Raw genomic sequence first — 21086 nt, forward strand, 5'->3', positions numbered from 1 at the left:
GGAGTAGAGCTTCTAAAAGGAGAATTGTGTTTAGCTAAGCATTTTTTAGCCCCTTTTCAGTGCCTTTTCTAAATAAATAGTCCACCAGAGTTTTCATTGGCACAATGTAGCCAAATGTATTCAATTTCCTTTAACAATATAAAACAGTTGCTGGAGTTCTGGGGTTTCTAAAAATTTTTTATAAAAGAGAAAATTATACAAAGCTTTTATTTTTTTTAAATGAAATAAGTCTGCCTGATTAACTGAAGATCTGCCTTCAATGTTCTGTTACACACTAAGAGAAACCAATATTATAAACTGCGATGTCCTCCATATAAAAAGAAACTATATACCTTTAAATAAATAAAAGCTACTATGTACATAATACTGTACATCAAATGAGAAGTGACATAAACTGGAATATGCTTTCCTACAGAAAGGTGATATCTTGCCTCTTACTGTTGATCAGAAAATCTCTGGTCCTTTGATATCTTCTGTTTTACAAACTGATTTTAGTGGCAACCACATGATCGCACCACCATGTTTCTGTACTTTTTCAAAATGACATTTGAACTGTCATCAAAATAGAGCACGGAGATGGCATTCAGTTTTGTAGGGGCACAACAAGGCTTAGGAACATGATCAGGAAACATTAAATGGACCTGGAAGACAGAAGAAAAAGAGAAAAGTCGATAAATTGAGCTGGAATGGCATACTAGTTGGATAAGACTGGGAGAGACCTGGGCTCAAATACCCTCAATGCTATGAAGCTCACTGGGTGACCTTGGTCCAGTTGCTTTCTCGCTAGCCTATCTCACAGGTTGGCTGGGATGATAAAATGCAGGAGGAAAAAGCACTCCACATAAGCACTCAGTTTGCCAGTATTTCTAGTTGTACACCCCCATCATAGGATTGCCAACTCTACATTGGGAAATTCTGGGGGATTTGGTGGTGGAGCCTGGGGGTAGTGGGGTTTGGGGAGGGGATAATGCCATGACAAAGTATAATGCCATAGAGTCCGCCCTCCAAAGCAGCCATGTTCTCCAAAGGAACTAGGGATGCCAGCCTCCAGGCGGGGCCTGGGGATCTCCCAGAATTACAGCTCATCTCCAGACTACGGAGGTCAATTCCCCTGAAGAAAATGGATGCTTTGGAGGATGGACTCTATGGCATTGTACCCCATGGAGGCCCCTGTCCTCCCCATGCAAATATCCAGGAATTTCCCAACCTGGAGCCCTACCTTCTACCCAACAATTGTGGCCACATGGTAAGTGGCAACCCTAAAGGGAACTGATCTCTGTTTTCCAGAGATAGTGGTAATTCTGGGAGATCTCCAGGCCCCACCTGGTAGTTGGCAACCTTACACTACCATGTTCCTTAGGCTATAAAAATGTGGCCCACTATTGCTCACAAGTTTTTCTTTGTGAAACACAAAAAAAGAAAATGAAAGCTTCCAGCCATCCTTTGTTACATCTTAGGGTTACTAGCTTCCAGCTTCTAGCTGGAGATCTCTCAGAATTACAACTGATCTCCAGCCGATAGAGATCAGTTCACCTGGAGAAAATGGCCGCTTTGGCAATTGGACTCTATGGCATTGAAGTCCCCCCCCCAAACCCGCCCTTTTCAGGCTTCACCCCAAAAACCTCCCACCGATGGCAAAGAGGGACCTGGTAACCCTACATCTTGATTTCTCGATTGTCTGGTTTTCACCTTCTTCCACCTTACAGCTTCTTAGTCAGAACATATCCCTGTGCAGGAGACCAGAAAAAATATGATGTCTCTTATAAGCAAGCACACACCATTTATGCAAACAATTGGCAATAGCTTCACTAAGAGTGGAGTAAAACCACAACCCATGTGTGCTGCTGTCTCCTTGAAAGAAGCAGGAGCAAGCGTGCAGAAAGGCCCATTTTGTGAAGTGGGCCAGGGTAACCATAAGGAAGGCGACACTGAACAGCTTCCTGAAATGCATGGGAGAGGTAGAAGAAACATTTGAGAATGGGGGAAAATACAGGGCCTTCGTACGTGAAAGCAGGTTATATTCCGCATATGTTGGGTGAGTTGAAAAGTGAGGAGGCCATAGAGGAGGGAGTTGTAATAGAGAGGACAAAAGATTATTAAAGCTTGAATTAAAAAAGAAAAAACCTTCAGCGGTAATAAGTTTCATTATTTGGTAAGACTGTTAAAATCTGTTAAAGCCATCTGCCCAGCAGTGATATAAGCCTGCAGTCTTTGCCAGAGAACACAGAAGAACAGGCAATCAGGAAACAGCTTTTATATAACTGCAACCATGAAGAGATCATTGACAGTGAACCGAAGTTTTTGAAATGAACAATCGTAAATCCTAAAAAAAGCGGTTTAGTAAAAATTCAGGTTAACTGACTTCATGGGGCTGCAGTGAAAGAGGAAGCCATGCACACCACACTTAACTCCTGCGAGGAAGGGTGGGATGAAAAATCAATAAATAACTATACACCTTACAGTACATTCCACTATCCATGCTTGCTCAGAAATGAGGCCCTTTGTATTCAATCTGGCTTTCCCCTGGAAAGCATGCTTGCACTTTCAGCTACGTCTGAGAAGTACTGTTATATGGCAGACTGACCATAAGAACTGTGGCAATGGCTTCTGTTTCCTAATTCTAATTTTTGCACTAATGGTTTCTTTAAGCAACTCTGCTAGGAGCCACTCTGCCAGACTCTCAGTTTTTAAAACATTACAAAATAAACTCTCATTATTATAAGCATTTTCTAAATAGTACCATTTCAGCTAATCCTATCATTTCACAGTTGTAATCCTGATGGAAAGAATTGTATTTTACAGGTGCCTGATATACAAAGATTCTTTAACAGCGCATTCCTGAGCTCGAAGGGCAAAAGCCCTTAGAAGGCCAGGAAGGTGCTGCGACGGCGTCTGGGCTCCCCACACTGGCATCCAGGCAACTAACAGCAGCGTAAGTTGCCCGAACGCCAGTGGGAAGGCCCGGATGTTGGGCGCTGGCATCCCAGCACTGTCAAAGCCCGTGCCGGCGTCCTGAGAGGTGTCCCCGGGGCGTTCCGGAATCCCAGGAGGTGTTCCCAGGGCGTTCCGGCACCGGGCTGAGGGAGGAGATGCTTTTAGTCGGCCTCCAAATCCCTTTCGGGCTGGGAACACCCCCTATGAAGGGCTGCACTGATTTTTTTCACCGCAGGGAGGCTTTGGTGGGGCTGAAACCTCCTTTGGAGGCAGTGCAGCCGCATTGCCTCCAATGACCAGCGCAGGCATTCCTCTCAGGAATGCACCATAAAGACTAAATGGAGAATTTGAGAGTGAGAGAGAAATGTGACAACTGTTGAAGAGCCATAAATGAATCCATTATAGATGGTTGCTAAAAATATGTATTTTATTGATCACATTTTTATCCTGCCCTTATTCCAAGGAGTTCTGGGTACCTGGTTTTCCCTTCCTCCATTTTTCCCTCACAACAAACCTGTGAGATAGGTTAGGCAAGCACAAACTCCCCAGGTCCAGTCTTACCACAGTGACTTTCTATTCAAGTTTACCATTTAATCATCTGATTGATTTAACACTTGCCCAGTTTACCATTACCACTCTTACAAGTTCCACAGCACATTTACACACATTTTCAGAATGGCCAACAGGCTCAGTGGACTCTTAAGACATTTTGTGCCCCTGCTGCACTCTTGGTGCTACCACTCCTGGTTCCTTCTAGAAGCGAGAGGAGATAATCCTCCGTATCTCTTTACTGTCTGAACGTCTTAAACATTCACAAGATAACTTCCTCTTGCAAGAATTTAGCTACCATTTTTGGTTGCCCTAACAATAGACAGCCATAAATGATGGCCAAACTCTCATGAGAAGAAGGAATCCCATGAGCATTTGGGAACTAGTATGTGGGATTTGCCACGCTCTTTTAAAAAAGGCCTGATGGAGCAAGAAGGTAAAAATGATAATAACTAACTCCTGTGTGTAGTGGTTCTGGTCAAGAAAATATGGGCTGAGTCATACACTGAGGTAGGCATACCCTGAAGCATTTACACAGCCACTTTTAGGTCATGGCAAACACTGAAAATATCCACCATTCTCAAGACACCAAGTTGGTTATGTGAACTAGAGTTGGAGTATTAAACTCCGAAAGGAAGAAGAAATTATACAGAAAGAAAAATCAATTGAAGAACACAGCAGGTAACATGGAGGTAACATACTTAGAGGAAGGCAGGGAGCTATTCCTGTTGGCAGCAGAGGATAGGACTCGTAATAATGGGTTTAAATTGTAGGTGGAAAGGTACCAGCTGGATATTAGGGAATTTTTTTTTACAGTAACGGTTGTTCAACAGTGGAATCAGTTACCTAGGGAGGTGGTGGGCTCCCCCTCACTGGCAGTCTTTAAGCAGAGGCTGGACAAGCACTTATCAGGGATGCTCTAGGCTGATCCTGCATTAAGCAGGGGGTTGGACTAGATGGCCTGTATGGCCCCTTCCAACTCTATGATTCTAAGTGTATAAAACAGGGATGAACAAATGCCAACATGGTGTAGTGGTTAGAGTGCTGGACTAGGATCTGGGAGAACCCAGGTTCAAATCCCTACTCGGCTATGGAATTTTGCTGGGTGACTTTGGGCCAGTCATTCTCTCTCAGCCTAATCTACCTCACAGGGTTGTTGTGAAGGTAAAAACAAAAGAGGGAAGAATGTTGATGTAAACAGCTTTGGGTCGCCATTAGGGAGAACTGCAGGGTTTTAAATATCAAAAGAAATAACAAATATGATGTTTCGGAGAGAAAAAGCTGAATTAGGCTGAAAATAGTTGTTAACATAAAGACTGGGAAATTTAACAAAAATCCCTGAAGTTTTTTTGTTTTGTTTTTTAATGGAAAAATTGTGTTTGCTATAAGAGCCTCTGTTTTATTTATTTTATAGGAAGTGTTCTGCATAAAGTGAAGCATACGTAGATTCATAACATATACCACTGAAAACATCTGCTTGCTAGAATCCCCAAGGCCATCTCTCACGCAGCACTCAGGCATATGAAAACAGTCTTGTTGTAATGAGCCAGCCCAGTTTGGAGGTTCCCCGAGGCTGGGCTGATTCTGAGTAGCACTGTCAATCTGGAAAGGACTTGGCTACTTCTGAATCTGAATGTAATTTATTTATTTATTTAGAACATTTTTATGCTGCCTTGCTACCTAAGGTGGTGAACATTTTAAAAAAAATTAAACAATTTAAACAATTAAAATACAGTTAAAATATAGTTAAAATATAAAAGTCAATGAAAACACATAAGCAAACAATACTAGAAGGAGAGCCAATAACTATTATCTGGGGTATGCCAGATGAACTGAATGTATGAACACATTGTTCTTCAAACGATGACCTCTCCCCCAAGAACTTAGAATCATAGAATCATAGAGTTGGAAGGGACCACCAGGGTCATCTAGTCCAACCCCCTGCACAATACAGGAAATTCACAACTACCTCCCCCCACACCCCCAGTGACCCCCTACTCCATGCCCAGAAGATGGCCAAGATGCCCTCCCTCTCATCACCTGCTTAAGGTAGGGTTGCCAGGTCCCTCTTCACCACCGGTGGGAGGTTTTGGGGGCGGAGCCTGAGGAGGGCAGGGTTTGGGGAGGGGAGGGACTTCAATGCCATACAGCCCAATTGCCAAAGTGGCCATTTTCCCCAGGTGAACTGATCTCTATCGGCTGGAGATCAGTTGTAATGGCAGGAGATCTAGCTACTACCTGGAGGTTAAGCAATCAAACAAAACTCGAGTGCCAAACTTACCGGATACCCATAATATTGGCAACTATGGACTATGCATTTAATTGATATCAAAAGAAAATATATGAATTGTACTTAAGTGACACTTATATGTATGAACTTTACCTGTTGAATAGAACTTGCACCTTGTACTTTTGTAACTATGGCTGGAATGCTCTGGTTATAAGCATTGTATGCTTGTTTACTTGTGTGACAACTTTTGTTACAAGTTCTGAAATACATTCACTTGGCTTATTAACTTTGTGCTTTTTTCTGCCAGTAGTGCTTTTGTGATTAACTACCTGGAGGTTGGCAACCCTAGCTTAAGGTAATAGAATCATAATTGCTGACAGATGGCCATCTAACCTCTTCTTAAAAACCTCCAGGGAAGAAGAGCTTACCACCTCGCGAGGAAGCTTGTTCCACTGAGGATCATTTCCACTTATTTTGGATCATTTCAATATTCATCATTTAAAAACAGAAATAAGTATGTTTACTGCAGTAATTTATGTAATGCTACAGTTTAATTTGTCCCAAGACATCCTGGCAACATGTTACAGTTACTGCATATATTGTGTATACATATGAACATGCCAGACTATGTCTGTTAGTCTAAGATGGAAAGAAAACTACCTAGTCTGAAGTAGGGGGGGAAATTACATACTATAAACATACATTTTTGTACAGGATGCAATCTTATGCTTATTTTTATTTATATCTTGCTTTTTCTCCCTAAAATGGCATCCAAAGCAGCTTACAACATTGTTTTCTCCTCTCCTCTACCCTCAAAACAACAGCATTGTGAGGTAGGCTAGGCTGAGAGAATGTGGTGGTCCCAAGGTCACCCAGCAAGCTGCCATTGCGGACCAATGATTTGAACCCAGTTGTCCAAGGTCCTAGGCCCATTGCACACTACACCAGCTCTCCCCCAATCTCCCCCAAATGAGGTGCTCCGCTCCCACTGAAATCTGTAGGATAAGGTGCTTCTGCCACATTATCCAATTGTATGCAAGCCGCCCTATGATATCCCTGGATATCAGCCATTCTATTTATAGATACATACATACCAGAGTCTGCACTATGGCATGGTTTGTAGCATTCATGTGGGCATTGAGAGGAAATGAACATTCTCCGTCACAATAAAATGCCGCATAACCTTCTGGAGCTATAATCCAATCCTGAAAAACAAAAACTGAATGTTTAGGTGCAAGCTCTATACTTTCCACTTAAAATTATTTCCTAACTGGTAGGGAAGGGAAATGCATGAAAATCCAGGCCCCAAACTATTATGAGAACAAAGTAACACACACACACACCATTCGGCCAAGGACAAAGGAAAATAAAATTCCAATAAGAAATATATAGTGTTCAACTGAGCCAGATTCTGGGTGGCAGTTGGCAAATATACATGTATAAGGAGGACTTTAGAAAGCTTACTTTGGAAACTTTTGCCACCTTCTGCAACATTCCTTCTGTAGCCATAGCCCTGCCATCTTTATGGCTGTTTTTGATCTATCTGCGTGGTTGAAACTGAACTGCAAGCACAGGTCTACAAACCCCAGTTAACACAACAGTGGCCAGGGATAGGCAGAATTGGCAAGGAAGAGCAACAGGTGGACCCCAGTGGCTAAATCTTTCCCCCCTTTATTCTCTTCCCCTACAAACCTTTTTCCCCAGCTACTTTTTGTCCATCAGAGCTAACATTAGGGTGGCCCACTTCCAGGTAGTGGCTGGAGATCTCCCACTATTACAGCTGATCTCCAAGCGACAAAGATCAGTTTACCTGGAGAAAATGGCCGTCTTGGAAGATGGACTCTGTGGCATTATACCCCTCCCTTTACCAAACCCCACCGTCCTCAGGGTCCACCCCCCAAAAATCTCCAGGTGTTTCCCAACCCTGAGCTGGCAACCCTAGCTCCCATACATCTTTGCTATGTGGCACTGGGAAAACTGGCTGAATGAAGATTTGTAAGGGATCTGCCCACTGTTTTTCTCCTACAAACTGTATCTTACACTGACACTTTACAAACGTTCAGTAGCAGCCAAGAATCGTAAATCTGGAATGCCACACTTTTACATAGAGCTAAAGCTGATGGAAGCCTTTGTACATGAATAGTATTAATTCAAGGGGACTGTTATGATCAGGAGGGAAGGTGGTATGGTATATAGGGTTGCCAGGTCCCTCTTCGCCACCGGTGGGAGGTTTTTGGGGCGGAGCCTGAGGAGGGCAGGGTTTGGGGAGGGGAGGGACTTCAATGCCATTGAGTCCAATTGCCAGAGCAGCCATTTTCTCCAGCTGAACTGATCTCTATCGGCTGGGGATCAGCTGTAATAGAAGGAGATCTCCAGCTAGTACCTGGAGGCTGGCAACCCTAATGATATAGCCTGATCTCATCAGATCTCAGAAGCTAAACAGGGTCGCTACTTGGATGGGAGACCACCAAAGAAGATTCTGCAGAGGAAGGCAATCATGAACCACCTTTGGTTCTCACTTGCCTTGTAGGCCCGTTGCTGGGGTTGCCTTAAGTCGGTTGCGACTTAATGGCACTAACGTATGTATTGTTATGATCAAAATCATGAAAGAGGGCCGGAATAGATTAAAACAGAGTGCCGGCAGAATAGTAACACGTTCCAAAAGGTGAATACAGAATTACTTCATGAATCTGCACTTAAGCCACTAGTATAAAGCTGTAACCTTTCTGGCAAAGAATGTCATCTCCTGTTACTGATTGACAAATTCAAATAATTCAGTGGCATATCTGCTTCCAACTCTGTTCACAGCCAGGAAATACCATAGTTTGTCAAGTTGCTTTGGTAGCATACATCATCCAAAAACAGATACACTGGCATAGAAAATGAACCATAAATGGCTTATCTCACAAGCAAGCAACCCCACTGGATTGTCAGTGATTTCAAACATAGAGGCAGCACCTTTGGGCTTGACTTTCTTCTATAAAGACTTGTCTGCATTTGGTTAGGGCAGAGGGTCAGGTCTGATGTACTTAATTAAGCACTTCCAATCTAGACATGGTAACTTCTTTTCAGGCCAGGCTGATAGTCAGGTGGTCCATACCAAAAAACTAGGGAAATCATGAAGGGTGAAAGGAACTCATTCTAGGGAATAAAGTCTATGTAAAAGAAAGCTATACAAAATCCTGCAAGATGTTTCCCTTGCAGGGGATAATGCTACCCTCAGTTTCAGTTCTGCACTAACTGGAAGGTACAAAAAGCTCCCCTGTGGACATGCACTAGAGAATATTTGAATTGGCCAGAGTAGCAGCAACATCTGCATGTTACAGACACTATTATCTCAGGGGAATGGGAATCTCCCAGACCCTTGAAGTGGTTCCTTGAGTGAGCATTCTTTGGCTATGAGCGGAAGAATTTTGAATTCCCATCCTGCCTTGTGTTAAAACTCCTTTTTATCATTGCAAAGTGCTTTAAATGATAACAAAACCTGACAGTTTGAATACCATAAAAACCAGCATTAGGGCACCCTGGAGATCCACGTGCCTCTTGGGGGATAATATAAATTTTAAGAACTAATATAAATTTTAAGATGGTCGCAGCCGCACAGAAAACAGCTGTGGCACACGTTCTATTGCGACTGAACTAAACAAAAACTTAAAACACAGTTCTTAAGTCAGACCTTTTGACTTCAGTGTTATAGATCCCGTATTTTTAACAGTTTCTGGATAGGCACTAAAAATTAAAGATGGAGTATTCTCAAATAAATAAATATATAGTATCCTTTCTGTACTGCAATGCAGATAGGCAACAGGAAACTGCCACAACAGTAACCTCCCAAGATTTGTAGCACATTAATGTATAGGAACTCATACTGAAACAGGAAACATATTGGTTCTTCAGGTCAACAGGTTGGAAAACTGGAAAATATAAATCAGGAAATGAAACAGTTTGAGAATTAACATACTAGGACAGAATGAAATAACCTGGGAAAGCAGAGGTGACATTACCTTAAAGAAGAAAATGGAACTGGGGAGAAAAGGATGGTACAGATCAGTGGCTGATATTGATTAGGTTAGAAGCATAGCCAACAGATACCCCAAACATGGACTATAAGGAATAAGCAGAAAAATATACCTACAAAGTGATTAGATTGAAACAGCCAAACTAGGGAACATGGCATTTAAAGCCTCCTTCCTGAGTCATTTAAACATTCCCCTGCCCAGCTACTATTAACTCTACTAAAGTGAGGGAAAGATAGGTATATAATAATAGCAAGCTACAGTTAGGCGGGTTTGCAGCCTGCGGCGGGAAGCAAGCCGGAGCGCGTGGGGAGCGGGGTGTAATATGGCCGGCCGACATGTGCTTTTGCGCGTGTCTGTGGGCGCATGCCGGCCCCGGCCTTCCCAGCAATAGCTTCCCATTGGCTACTCCCCTAGCCAATGGAAGCTATGGGCGGGAGCAGGGGGCAGGGTTAGCCCTTCCACGTTAGTATATAATGGGGAGGGCGGCCCGCCCCCAGCTCATTCCGTCTTTTCTTTTGAGGAGACGGGACACGAGCAGAGGTCTTGCGAGAGAGAGAGCGTAGAGAGAGAGAAACGTTGCGGACAAGCGAGAGAGAAAACGAGTGATCGGAGAGAGACAGCGAGTGAGCGGACAAGCTAGAGAGAGAGACACTTAAGGAGCGGACAAGCACGGATAGACGGGGAGAGGAAGCGGGAAAGGGGGGACAGCAGCGGGTCGCCGGGCGATCGGCCGGCCAGCTTCAGCTGTCGACAGTGCTCAACGATTAGAGCCGGCCAGTCATAAGCAGCCCCCATTGTGATTTGGGAGGCAAATTTTCATATCGCCCTAATACACTTAAGGGGTTGTTTGGGTACAGCGTGCCTAGCACTGGGCAGTTTTTATCCCCTTCCTCCCTCATACAATCCTTTATTTAGGACTTACCGCTCCTCCTATTGGAAGCGGCATTCGAATATCGCTCCTCCTGTTGGAGGCGATGCCGGTTTAAGCCCTCAGGCTCAAGGTTTTTGAGCAAGCCCGCAATTGTCAGGTGCAGGCTCGGTGGGGATACACAGTTGCATCATACTGCAAACCCCCACACACACACCTTGCTTTAATTTAGCAAGCATCTAGCAGTTACAAGGTGGCCAGCCTCTACCAGTTGCAAGGTCAAAACATCCAGGCTTGGTAGTCATGCAGCAGTTACCTCGTTGCAGGACACTGGTTGGCACAGGCTCAGGTTTTCTGCTGTCAAAGGCCTTTGGCACAGCTGAGTACAGTATGCCGCAGACCCTTCTAAAAGCTAATAAGCATACGGAGGCAACATAGACGTGTCTTGTCGCTCAGCCATGCCGCAAAAACATAAAAGCACTTCAAAAAGAGGTGGCTCCATCATGCACACTAGGGGCAGAGCTGGAGCAGCCAGATGGTCATGGTCAAGCCTCGCTCCTGCTGGACGCTCGGCTGGGACGTCCCGGGGATGGGCTGCCATCAGGCCTGCAGCAGCTGCCATCACTCCAGGCAATGGGAGGCGCACAGCACCCACTAGGGGAGCAGGCGCTGCTGTAACTAGCGGCAGCACCACACCCAGACTGGTCCAATCAAAATGTTCAGGTGGGAGGTCTCAAACTGCCTCATCTATGGCCCAAACATCCAGGGGTCCAGGGATCGGCCACGTGCAGCCACCCTTAAGGACCTCTCTTACGCTGTAGAGCAGCTTTCCAAAACTGTTAGCAGGCTCAATGCCCAGCAGCCTGAAGCTGGGGATGCCCCCGGCCCTAGTGGCCTGTGTACATTCAGAGGCCGGCCAGCCGCCCCCAAAGGGAGGAAGAGGGGACCCTCTTCTTCCAGCTCATCAGAGTCCAGCAGGGAACCATGGCGTGCCAAGCGCAAAGGTCAACCTGCTAACAAGATAGGCAAGAGGAGGGTGGCAAAAAAGTCGATGGTGGCCGATTCTGATTCCTCAACTTCAGATGGTGAGACATCTTCCTCCAGTGATTCCTCTCAGGGCAATGGGGAGGACTACTGGCTGGCAGCAGCTTCAGTTCCAGGTTTACCGGCTTGGGCCCTGAGGCGCAGGAGCCACCAGGCAAAAAGGCATGGGGAATTAGAGGCCACAGACGTGTGGGAGCCAGCACAACTTGACAGGGGCTTTTTCCTCCCTCCCACGTTCCAAGATGAGGAGGATCCCCCAGGGATCTACCTTCCCAGAAGGCTAAGGGAGGATATTCTCAATGGGTACTATGTAGATGTACTGGGTCTTAGTAAACCAGAAGTGGAAGAAGGGCAGAGATCTAGGCCTTCATCAAGGGATAAGAAGAAAGAGAAATCTGGGCCGGCTGACAGGTTGTTTGACAGGTGGTTGGCAGGCTACAACATATTCCCCAGGGTGGTAGCCTCAGCTTATCCCGAGCGAGGGTGGCATCTTCTCAACCATCTGGGCAACGTTTTAAGATCCAGAGCCTTGGCTGGTGACTCGGCCGCCATCGATTATGATGAGTCCTTTCGGAAGCGGGCTTCTCAGAATGAGAGGACCCGTTGGGACCTCATCAACAACAAGCTCTGGCTGGTAAAAGTTTGCCCTCACATAAAAGGAAGGACTGCCAGCAGCAGGTCCGCCTGGTCAAATAAACCACGTCGGGACGCCAATAGGCGCATATGCTGGGACTACGGCCTCGGCAAATGCCAACGCAAAGCTTGCAGGTTCGAACACTGCTGCGAGACGTGTTCTGGCCCTCACCCCCGCTCTTCATGCCCGCGTGGCAATTCAAACCAGCCTCCCTTTCAAGGGGGCAGGTCAGGCCCTGGCAACAACAAGAAAGAAGGCGGCCCTTCCACCAACACCAGCATATTCAACAAATAAAGTGGAGGCGTTATGGGGCCTGGCCTGCACACCTATTAAAAATGATGCTTTAAGACCATTACTGATCAGCTATCCTAATAAGGTGCAGCACAATATTTAATGAATGGCTTCACAGCCGGTTTCCGTATCCCCTTTTTTAATGCTCGAGTTTCCATGCAGGCAGGTAACCTCAAATCGGCCAAAGAAATGCCAGATGTAGTGGCCAGGAAAATCAAAAAGGAGCTGGAGCTAGGCAGAATAGCGGGCCCCTTTTCTTCACCATCTCTTCCCAACCTGAGGATCTCCCCCTTGGGGGTAGTGCCCAAAAAGGCACCAGGGAAATTCAGATTAATACACCATCTGTCATATCCAAACGGGGCTTCCGTCAACGACGGGATTCCGGCCAAGCTCACAGCTGTGAGATATACTTCCTTTGACCATGCTTTAAGTTTGGTTCGCTCCTGTGGCCATGGAGCCCAGCTGGCAAAATGCGATATACAGTCTGCATTCAGATTACTTCTGGTGCACCCGGATGATTTTTGTTTATTAGGCTTTCAGTTTCAAGGGTCATCATATATAGACAAGGCTATGCCAATGGGGTGCTCTGTGTCATGCTCTGCATTTGAGGCGTTCGGCACTTTTCTAGAATGGACAATATGCCACAGAGCCAAGGTCCCCACGGTTACACATTACCTAGATGACTTTCTGTTTGTGGGGCCACAGAACAGCCCATTGTGAGCCAACCTGCTAACCTCCTTCAAGGAGCTAGTGGAGGAGCTGGGGGTGCCGTTGGCCTTTGAGAAGACTGAAGGTCCCACCCCAATTTTAACATTTCTGGGCATCGAGCTGGACACATTGGCAGGCACGTCCAGGTTGCCGGAAGAGAAACTTCTGGTTCTTCGGGCCCTGCTTACTTTGGTGGGAAATAAGACAAAATGTACCCTAAGGGAAATGCAATCCATCATTGGCCACCTGAACTTTGCCTGCAGGGTGGTAGCCCCGGGTAGAGTGTTTTGCGCCCGTTTAAACAGGGCCACTCAAGGGGTCACCGCTCCACACCATCGCATCAGGGTGTCTAGCAGCATAAAAGAGGATATTAAAATTTGTTTACAGTTCCTGCAGAAATACAATGGCACCTCCCTCTGGCAGGGTTGCTTGGAGACTGGCTGAGACTTGCAGGTCCATTCTGATGCGGCCGGCAGCATCGATTTCGGCATATATTTTAACGGGCAGTGGTGCACCCGGCGATGGCCGGACAGGTGGCAGGGGGCCGACATTTGTTGAGATTTGACCTTCCTGGAACTATTCCCATTGGTAGTAGCTGTCCCATCTGGGCTGGGTCTTTTAGGAATAATAGGGTCCGTTTCTGGTGCGACAATCAAGCAGCAGTGAGAGTCGTTAACAGGCAAACATCTCGGTCTGAAACAGTTATGCGACTAGTTAGGCACATGGTTTTAACATGTTTGTCACATAATATCACCTTTATAGCACAACATGTACCTGGCTTGGACAAATGCTTAGCCGATGCGTTGTCTCATTTATAGCTGGACAAATTTCGTTGTTTGGCACCAGAGGCGGATCGCCTTCCGTTACCCTGCCCGGAGGAGTTGTGGGCTCTTGGGGACACATTATCATGAACGGCATTCGAAACTCTATTGCCCCTGCCATGGCCCGGGCATACAACAGAGCCGCTGAACAATTTCAGGCTTTTCAGCAATGTACGGGGGGACCCAGTTCGTGGTCAGTCACGGAAACTATGGCTCTGCAATATTTAGCACAGCTAAAAGACTCAGGGTACTCTGCCAGGACCATCGGAGTTCATATGGCCCACAGGTTTCCGGACCCATGCAGATCATTCCGGGTGAGGCGAGCCATGAAGGGCTGGCAGCGAAATACGGCTGCTGCTAGAGATGGCAGGAGACCTGTTACGATGGCCTTGCTGGCCGGAATTAACCTTTTTCTCCACAGGACATGCTGGTCACCTTACGAGGTCGTTCTGTTCGAAGCAGCATTTACCATCGCCTTCTTTGGGGCTCTCAGGGTCGGAAAACTAGTGGCCCAATCCCACCACGATGTGTCCAGAAGGGCACTCAGACTGGGAGATGCACGTATTACAGCTAAGACATTAACCTTGGTGATAAGAATGTCCAAAACAGACCAGGGCGGTAGAGGGGCATCGATTCAGCTACATGCCACTGGCAAAGAGGGGCCTTGCCCACACCGGGCTTTGTGCCAGTTTCTGAGTATGCGCCCGAAAGACGATGGGTATGTGTTTATCCATGTTGACAGTACACCACTGACGAGATATCAATTTGTCAGCGTGTTCCGAACCACGTTAAGCAGGTTGGGTTTCCCTGCAGCCGAGTACGGGGGACATTCGTTCCGCATTGGAGTGGCCACGTCAGCAGCCAGTGCTAGCATGGCACCGAAACGGATACAGGCTATAGGCCGTTGGTGGTCAGCGGCATACAAGAATTATGACCGGGCTTTCTTTTAATTGTGCTTATGAGTTTCAGGGCGCTGTCGATCGGTGTAGATCATGGGCCACAGTATAGTTCTTTTAATTGTGCTTATGAGTTTCAGGACGCTGTCAATCGGTGTGGATCGTGGGCCACAGTATCGTCTTTTGGAGTGGACGTTATGCTACGGCGGCAGGCTGGGGACGAAATTTGGGCCTGGAACGTGAGGTTCGGATTTTTTGGCTGGGCCAATGAGGCATGCGATGGCATTCATTCCTGCCGGTGATGCTACAGTGGGCTTTGGTTCTCCAATTGGGGGAGAACGACCTCTGCAGCTCGCGAGGCAAAGACCTGGAAAGGGAGGTGTGCACGGATTTGGCAGCTTTGGCGTCAGTGTGCCCGGGCATGGTGATCTTATGGTTGGATTGGCTGGAAAGGAGGTCCTGGAGAGGTGCCCGCAATGTCAAGCGTATTGATGTGGCAAGGAGGAAGGTCACCAACGCAATTGGCAGAGAGGTGACCAGATTGGGCGGAGCGGTAATCCGGCAATGGGACATTTCTTTCCGCATGGCGGCATTATACCGTTGGGACGGCGTGCACCTCACCAGCTGGGGCATGGATCTTTGGCTGCAGAACATTTGGGGGGGGAGAGACTGATGAATTGGCTTCAGCTGTGAGATGTGGCGGAAGCTGCACAGGCTTGTGAGTATGGGGGCCCAGCGCAGCTTTTGGGCGGATAGGCATGGAAATGTGTCAAAGTACAAAGAGAGTTTAATACTGGTCCAAGACCAGCATAGGAAATGTGTCAGTTGGAGGGAAAAGCGAGCTGGAGGGGTCACTTTCCTAACGCAGGCAAGCAGCGGGAGAAAAACACCTAGTGGCGATCATCCTGGTGTTTTCTTGGTCCCTGCAATGGTTGCTTACAGCGGGATCGCTGTGGGCTGGTTGGCACACCAGGCCGCATTGGGGTCGGCCATGGTACCTGACACATTGGGTTCATGCTGCACCACAAGGGGTCGCAGCTGTTGCCAATTCCAAGTTGTGGCCTATTACCTTCCAATTATCTATTCATTCCTTTTCTAACTAAACATGATGTATGTTGTTGTTTAATAAAGTTGTGTTGCATAAATTTGCTCTTTGATGTCTTCAGTCATAACTTTAGCACACCGGTCTTCCTTCCCACTTAACCCAGGGTTTGCAAGTTTGGCATGGGGGCAATTTCAGTCAGAGAAAGGACACAGAGGAAATGGTAAAACACCTGCTCTGCAAGCCCTGCTCAATCCATGACCCTTCACAGGTGATATCAAGTGAAATTAGTAGTTCCAATCATGGATCTCCTGAGTAATGTGTTGCTTACTCTGGTTTGTTTCTGAAGTGTAATTCCGTTTTCTACATCTGTTTTCTACATATTTTTTTCTACATAATTCTGTTTTCTACATCTCTATGATTTTCGTTTTACATATAGGGCTGATAGCTAGTTGCACTAAATCAGAATGGGGGTGCAGTTTTCACAAACACTTTTGCTCACAATGAAAGGCAGGTTGAAGCCCAGAACCTTCTGGCATTTTCTGGAAAATGACTGTGCTCCTATAATGCCATACTATCCCAGTGTTCAATCAGAGGCCTTTGTTTCCATGGCAATACCCTCCCCCCCCCGGACTACTTCATTTTCATTATGAATGTCTTTTCCGACCTTTAGAAGCCACTTCGCTCTTTCCCTTCGTTTCCCCTGCACTTTCTTGATGCCGCCAGAAACAGCATCCAGAAAACATGGGGAAAACATGGGGAGAGAGCAAAGTGACTTATAAAGGTCCGAAAAGAAGTGCATAATGAAAACAAAGCCCCGAAGTAGTGGGGGAGGGTGATTGTGATGGAACAACCATGCATAAAAGTCCAGACTTACGTGGAATAGGAACCATTGCCCTCATTCTGAATTGTCTTTGCTTGCCCCCAATGATATTTCCTTTAGTCAGTCAAATGTGATTGGCTATGTGGCATTATGATATCATCACAATGACTAACTTATCACTGATTGGCTGGAATCTCTCTGGGCAGAAAATGTTGCACTGGAAACATCAACATCACGGGGAAACAGTAGCTGCAAACAGAACTGAAAAAGGGTAAACAAGCTGCTTTATGGGAACCACTTCAGCAAACCTCTTCTGAAAATCTTAATGAGGAACATTCTGTACAGTATTAACAGCTAGTGACTTGGCGTATATAGCCCAGCTGAACTGGAATTTGAATCTAAAGCTTCCAATGCTTTGGGCTGTGTTTTTCTGTGTAATTTTCCAAATAGGATGTTATTAGAATTATCTGAAAATCTGATCAGTTAGTTTCCTTAAGTGCATTACTGTGCCCAGCATGAAGTACCATCTCAGTGGTTCTCAACGTTTTTGAAGTGGGACCCTCTGCTCCAATACTTTTTGGGACTTTCCCTCTCTCCAATGCAAAATGCAGTTAACTGAACAAGTTTGCATTTCGTTTTTCGTTTTTATTATTTAAAAATATATATTACTTTTCTTTTACTTTTCTTTTTCAGTTTGAAATTGTAACACATTCACAACAACAGAAGGTCCTGAAATAAAGAAACAGGACCTATTATATAAAGATATGAAACTTTACTGTGCAATCCTGAAAAGGTGCCAAAGCACCACAGGAGCCGGCGTGACCCCATGCCAGCGTCCATGCCACTTTGCGCAGTGCTCTTTCTGGGGGCACTTACACCAGTGCCAAGGAGTGATGCAGCAGCACAGGCCTTGGCCGCCAGCACTCCCACGGCAGCAGCAAAATCCCAGAAATGAGTGCCTGCGCTGGCATCAGGGGGGCATTCCCAGGGGTGGAGCTGCCTTTAGGCAGCTTGCAAGCTAGGGCTGCCAACCTCCAGGTACTAGCTGGAGATCTCCTGCTATTACAACTGATCTCCAGCTGATAGAGATCCAGCTGATAGAGATCAGTTCACCTGGAGAAAATGGTCGCTTTGGCAACTGGACTCTATGGCATTGAAGTCCCTCCCCAAACTCCGTCTTCCTCAGGCTCCACCCCAAAACCCTCTCACTAGTGGCAAAGAGGGGCCTGGCAACCCTATCGCAAGCCCCTTTTAGCCCAGGAATGCCTCTCTATCCTGCAGCATTGCTATACTAGCAAAATGGCTGGTGTAGCCCTGTCAAACTCCATGGAGGAGTTTCATGTTTGTTTGTGCCTTTTAAACTTATATATTTTGACCAGGAAGCCCCTGTGGAGTCAGTGTGGCTGTGACACTCCCTGCCACCACCTATCTACTCCCCCCTGCAAGAATGGGCTGCAAGTCTTATTATAAAGCTTATTATAAAGGCAGGCTGGTGCTGCTGCACTCGTCTTGTTAGTGGCTTCCTAGAGGCACCTGGTTGGCCACTGTGTGAACAGACTGCTGGACTTGATGGGCCTTGGTCTGATCCAGCAGGACCTTTCTTATGTTCTTATGTTCTTATCTTACAATTGAGTTCTTTTCAGCAGTACATTGCACTGCCATACTTTATGATAATTTTTTACTAAACATACAACTGAACTATCATTTTGCTTTTCTTTCAGTGCTTTCAATGCATATGGTCCCATGCCAGATTCTTTCACTGATTCTGCATATGAAATAAATGGATCCATTTATAATTGGGATTTTTCATACTTTTCAGTTGCATCAATACCTTGTCCATTATCATGATTTCCCAAATTATTACTGGATTGGAAAAGGGAACAACTACAATAAAAATCAAAACCCAAATAATAAGAAGTTGCAGGGAAACAATATATACAAATGTATATTATCAAAAGTAAATACAAAATATCTCTGTATAAATAAAACATCAAAACTAATCAGAAATGCGTGACCAGATGCGTTTTGACCATGTCTTCTTCAGTGGTCATCAAATATAAACTGTATACCACAATTAAACATTACTAGGATACAAGAAACAACCCTGGGTCTTTACTCAGTACATATTTCTTGTGTTCTAGTATTTCTGATTTGCCTTCATATTTTTTTGTAGACAGAGATATTTTGTATTTACAATACTATGAGTTCCCTTGTGATTCAGTGATTGTTCCATTGTCTGAAATTCACAAACAATTATTTGGGTTGTAGGGGGAATGGAATAAAATGTTATTTTATTGATAAAATATGAAAGGTTCCCTCCAAGTAGTCAAAGGCCTTTCTCCATCCAAGGATAGGCATGTCAGTGATTCTCAGACCTGTTGCAATATTATATTATTGAGTGATGGCCAGTATTTCATAGCCATTTCTATGCCATCAGGCTATTTGCAGTCTCCCTCTTCCAGCTCCCCTGTTCTATCTCCTCCCTCCTGACCTAACAACCCCACCCCCAGAGACAGCCACAACCCACTTTAGGGTCCTGACTTACAGTTAAAGAACTACTCTCTCTCTCTGTGTGTGTGTGTGTGTATGTGTGTGTTAAGTGCCATCAATTGCTTCTGACTCATGTCCTCCAAAACATCCTATCGTTAACAGGCTTGCTCAGGTCTTTCAAACTGAGGGCCGTTGCTTCCTTTATAGAATCAATCCCTCTCATATTGGGTCTGCCTCTATTCCTGCTGCCTTCAACTTTTCCTAGCATTATTGTCTTTTCCAGTGACTCTTGTCTTCTCATAATGTGATCAAAGAACAATAGCCTCAGTTTAGTTATTTTAGCTTCTAGGGAGAGTTCTGTCTTGATTTGATGTAGAACCCACTGATTGGTGTGTGTTTTTTGCAGTCCACGGTATTCGTAAAACTCTCTTCCAACACCACATTTCAAAGGAATCCACTTTCTTCCTATCAGCTTTCTTTATTGTCCAGCTTTCACACCCGTACATAGTAATAGGGAATACTATGGCATGAATACCAATGGAATACCACTGGATACCAATGACACATCCTTACACTTTTCTAACTCATGGCTGCCCTTCTGATTTCTTGGTTGCAATCTTCCTTTTAGTTGATGATGGAGCCAAGGAATAGAAAGTCTTGAACAATTTCGATTTCCTTATTATCCACCTTAAAGTTGAGTAATTCTCCAGTAGTCATTACTTTTGTCTTCTTGATGTTCAGAGGTAGTCTTGCTCTGGCAATTTCTCCTTGAACTTTCAGCAGCAGTCATTTCATGTTTTAGCTAGTAATGTAATATCCAGTAATGTAATATCATCAGCAGCTTATCTCAAATTGTTAATGTTTCTCCCCCCAATTTTCACTACAACAATCTAAATCTAAACCAGCTTTCCTTATCTGCATACCGATTGAAGTAACAGGGAAATAAAATACATTCTTGTCTAACACCTTTGTCAATTGGAAACCATTCTGTTTCTCCATATTCTATCCTAACAGTAGCCTCTTGTCCAGAGTACATGTTGCACATCAAAACAATCAGATGCTGTGGCACACCTATTTCCTTTAAAACCAGCCATAGCTTTTCATGATCCACACAGTCACAAACTTTGCTATGAAACACAAACTGATTTTCTTCTGAAATTCGCTTGTATGCTCCAGTAACCAATGTAAATTTGAAGTATGATATCTAGTGCCTCTTCCTTTTCTGAATCCAGCTTGAACATCAGGCATTTCTCGTTCCATATTTGGTAACAGGTTTTCTTGTAAGATTTTGAGCAACATTTTACTTGTGTGAAAAATTAATGTGATGGTCCGATAGCTGCTGCAATCTACTATGCAATCTATTATATGCCTAATTTAAGACTTGTGCAAGGATTCTATTGAAGAGTTCTTCCATGTTTTCAGTACCAGTTACTACTGGACAAACATCACCAAACACACACAAATACTCGAACACACACTGGTTAGAACCTAAATATTAAAACTGATCATTTTCCTACCTCCCACCCCAGGTCTCGGAAGCTCACGTAGAGTTCATGTTTTTTACAGGCCTGTTTCTGTTCACTTGTGTTATAATCTGCAGAAAGAAAATAAGTGCATTATAAAGGCTTCTATATCTTTAATAATTGTCTTCTATCTTAGATATCATAAACATATTGCTATAAATAAAACAATATTTCTACAGCCGCTCGACCTAGATCACAGAGATGGCATAACCAT

At 45.1% G+C, this 21086-nt stretch overlaps 1 protein-coding gene across 1 annotated transcript in view; it reads right to left on the reverse strand.

The window, feature by feature from the left end:
* Positions 1–232: 232 nt before the first annotated feature.
* The window catches only part of BMP5 (bone morphogenetic protein 5), an 85056-nt gene continuing 64202 nt past the window's right edge, over positions 233–21086 (reverse strand). The window contains exons 5-7 of the mRNA XM_056856322.1: positions 20867–20943; positions 6808–6918; positions 233–641 (exon numbers count right to left, since the gene is read on the reverse strand). Coding sequence (XP_056712300.1) covers positions 492–641; positions 6808–6918; positions 20867–20943 — 338 coding nt within the window. The 3' untranslated portion in view covers positions 233–491. The remainder of the gene's footprint in view (positions 642–6807; positions 6919–20866; positions 20944–21086) is intronic.

This window comes from Euleptes europaea, chromosome 10 (genome assembly GCF_029931775.1).
Source record: "Euleptes europaea isolate rEulEur1 chromosome 10, rEulEur1.hap1, whole genome shotgun sequence".
NCBI lineage: Eukaryota > Metazoa > Chordata > Lepidosauria > Squamata > Sphaerodactylidae > Euleptes > Euleptes europaea.